Below are 2,991 nucleotides of genomic sequence, written 5' to 3' on the forward strand. Positions count from 1 at the left end.
AAAAAAAGAAAAAACAACGGCGGAAGGCATTGAAAGAATTGAAATCTCCGCTTGAAGAGATAAAACAAAACGCGGGCGCTCTGCTTAAGCCGACTTCTGATCCTGCTGCTGTAAGTAAAATTCCTATTGTCGCATCTACATCTAATAAAAGATTTCCACGGCCAGTATCAACTACCTCGTCAACCGAGCAACATGACGAATGCGTGTTACAAAGATTTTAATTCGACGCATGAACTTTTGGCGATGTCAGATTGGTATAAATACGGGGCCCTAAGACGGTGTTCACGAATCTTGGTTGTACTACAATTTAACGTAAAAGCTAACCGGGATAATATCAGAACATCGTTCAGTCAGATTCCCAGAGTGCAAGACCCCTTTTCGAAAACTGTGCGCTTTCCGACAAACTATCTAGTGAGGATGGGCGCTGGGGAAATGATGAACACAGTGCTCCCCATTCTGACGTCACTCGATTTAGGAAATAGAGCAGTAAATCGTGACCACGTGACTTATGACAGCAGCGATGCAAAACGCTCTTACGATGTAAATGTGCAACGATTGGTTGCAATGTTGGCTAATGTGGAGCCCGATGAGTTGGCGTCGATGGGTGTCTTCAATCGCACAACTTTTGAACGAAAATATGACTTGAAGTGGGAATAAATAATACCACATTATAACGGGTGATTTTTTAAGAGCTTGATACCTTTTTTTTTAAAAAAAACGCATAAAATTTGCAAAATCTCATCGGTTCTTTATTTGAAACGTTAGATTGGTCCATGACATTTACTTTTTGAAGATAATTTCATTTAAATGTTGACCGCGGCTGCGTCTTAGGTGGTCCATTCGGAAAGTCCAATTTTGGGCAACTTTTTCGAGCATTTCGGCCGGAATAGCCCGAATTTCTTCGGAAATGTTGTCTTCCAAAGCTGGAATAGTTGCTGGCTTATTTCTGTAGACTTTAGACTTGACGTAGCCCCACAAAAAATAGTCTAAAGGCGTCAAATCGCATGATCTTGGTGGCCAACTTACCGGTCCATTTCTTGAGATGAATTGTTCTCCGAAGTTTTCCCTCAAAATGGCCATAGAATCGCGAGCTGTGTGGCATGTAGCGCCATCTTGTTGAAACCACATGTCAACCAAGTTCAGTTCTTCCATTTTTGGCAACAAAAAGTTTGTTAGCATCGAACGATAGCGATCGCCATTCACCGTAACGTTGCGTCCAACAGCATCTTTGAAAAAATACGGTCCAATGATTCCACCAGCGTACAAACCACACCAAACAGTGCATTTTTCGGGATGCATGGGCAGTTCTTGAACGGCTTCTGGTTGCTCTTCACTCCAAATGCGGCAATTTTGCTTATTTACGAAGCCATTCAACCAGAAATGAGCCTCATCGCTGAACAAAATTTGTCGATAAAAAAGCGGATTTTCTGCCAACTTTTTTTGGTAATAAAATTCAATGATTTGCAAGCGTTGCTCGTTAGTAAGTCTATTCATGATGAAATGTCAAAGCATACTGAGCATCTTTCTCTTTGACACCATGTCTGAAATCCCACGTGATCTGTCAAATACTAATGCATGAAAATCCTAACCTCAAAAAAATCACCCGTTATAAGTTATCTTACCTGTAATACCAATACCGATCAATGGCGCACCCTTTACTCACGTTGCCAGGCATGTGACCATATTGTTGCACTTACTAACTTTGCTGACGCGGCACACGCGGCACACGCGCAACCACCGATCAGGTCAAGTATCGGAATTATTGAAATCGTGGGAATTGCAATATAAGCAATTCCTGTCTGCACGCGCAAGCCCCAACTTGCGAAATGTGGGAACTGCAACCTTAGCATAAGTAGTTAGGAGTAAGAGGTTAGCCAGTAAGTCAATTCATATGTTTTAGGCAGTTAATTTTGGGACGTGCAAGTGACACGTAATAAATTGTGAAGTTCAACTCGAGTTGTCCGTCTTTTAATTACAGTTTGAATAGTATCGGCGAACAGTGGGTTCGCCGCACCTTTAATTTTTTATATCTCTCGCGACACGAGAGATTAACTGGCGCCCGAGCGGTTCGGTGCAGGGTCCGCCAAAGTCAATAAAAAAACAAAACGCTGTGAAAAAGGAAAAAAAAACGTTCCGCCTTAATCCGAAAAAAAATTGTGGAAAAAACTACAAGAAAGAATATAAGTAAAAACTGTGAAAAAATTGTGAGAATACACTTAGTAGCTCCATGCGAAAGTAACTGAAATAGAACAAAAACTGTGAAAAAAAAGGTTCCCCATAAAATCCGGAAAAATTAAGGAATATAAATAAAAACTGTGAGAACGCAAAAGTTCTATGCGAAATTAAATAATTTAAATCTGTGAAGAGAAGCGTACACTATAGAAAAAGCAAATACTCCAATGAAATATTGAGCTTTGTAAGTATACAAACTGTTAAAAGATAACCTTTAATCTCGTTACAGCATGAACGCGGACGAATTTTAGAAATCCATGACGGAAATGAATGGCGCAGTGAACGCCATTCTGTCACAACTGAGAAGGTTGGAAGAACGGCTCAAAAGTGTAGAGTCGAAGAGCAACGATGAGTCCTTACAAGGACTCAGTGAGAATCTAGAAAGGCTAGAGAGGCAGGTAGAGGAGGTTCGCAGGCAGTCCGCGGACCCGGAAACACGTCCGGTGGAAGAGCCACTGACAAGTCCTCGGACGGAGGACGAACTTAGGGAAATTTCTAAATTGCCAGACTGCGTGAAGGAGCTTCAAGTGTTCGATGGATCCAGGGAGCATTATTCCTCCTGGGTCCATAGCGTAGAGCAGGTTTTAAATGACTACCAGGTTGTACGGCATAAACCAATCTATAGGGCCATTCTGAGGCACATCAGGTGCAAAATTAGGGGTGCAGCCGATGCTGCACTAGTGTCGCATAACATTCTTGAGAGTGACTGGCGAAAAATTAAGGAAATTTTGTCACTGCATTACGCAGATTCCAGGGATA

At 41.8% G+C, this 2,991-nt stretch overlaps 1 protein-coding gene across 1 annotated transcript in view; it reads left to right on the forward strand.

The window, feature by feature from the left end:
* LOC118735486 overlaps positions 1 to 667 on the forward strand; it is a 14,245-nt gene extending 13,578 nt beyond the window's left edge. The window contains exon 2 of the mRNA XM_036465276.1: positions 140 to 667. Coding sequence (XP_036321169.1) covers positions 140 to 221 — 82 coding nt within the window. The 3' untranslated portion in view covers positions 222 to 667. The remainder of the gene's footprint in view (positions 1 to 139) is intronic.
* The last annotated feature ends 2,324 nt before the right edge of the window (positions 668 to 2,991 follow it).

Source organism: Rhagoletis pomonella, unplaced genomic scaffold, assembly GCF_013731165.1.
Source record: "Rhagoletis pomonella isolate Grant_MI unplaced genomic scaffold, Rhpom_1.0 Rhpom_scaffold_00003, whole genome shotgun sequence".
In the NCBI taxonomy this organism is placed as follows: Eukaryota; Metazoa; Arthropoda; class Insecta; order Diptera; family Tephritidae; genus Rhagoletis; species Rhagoletis pomonella.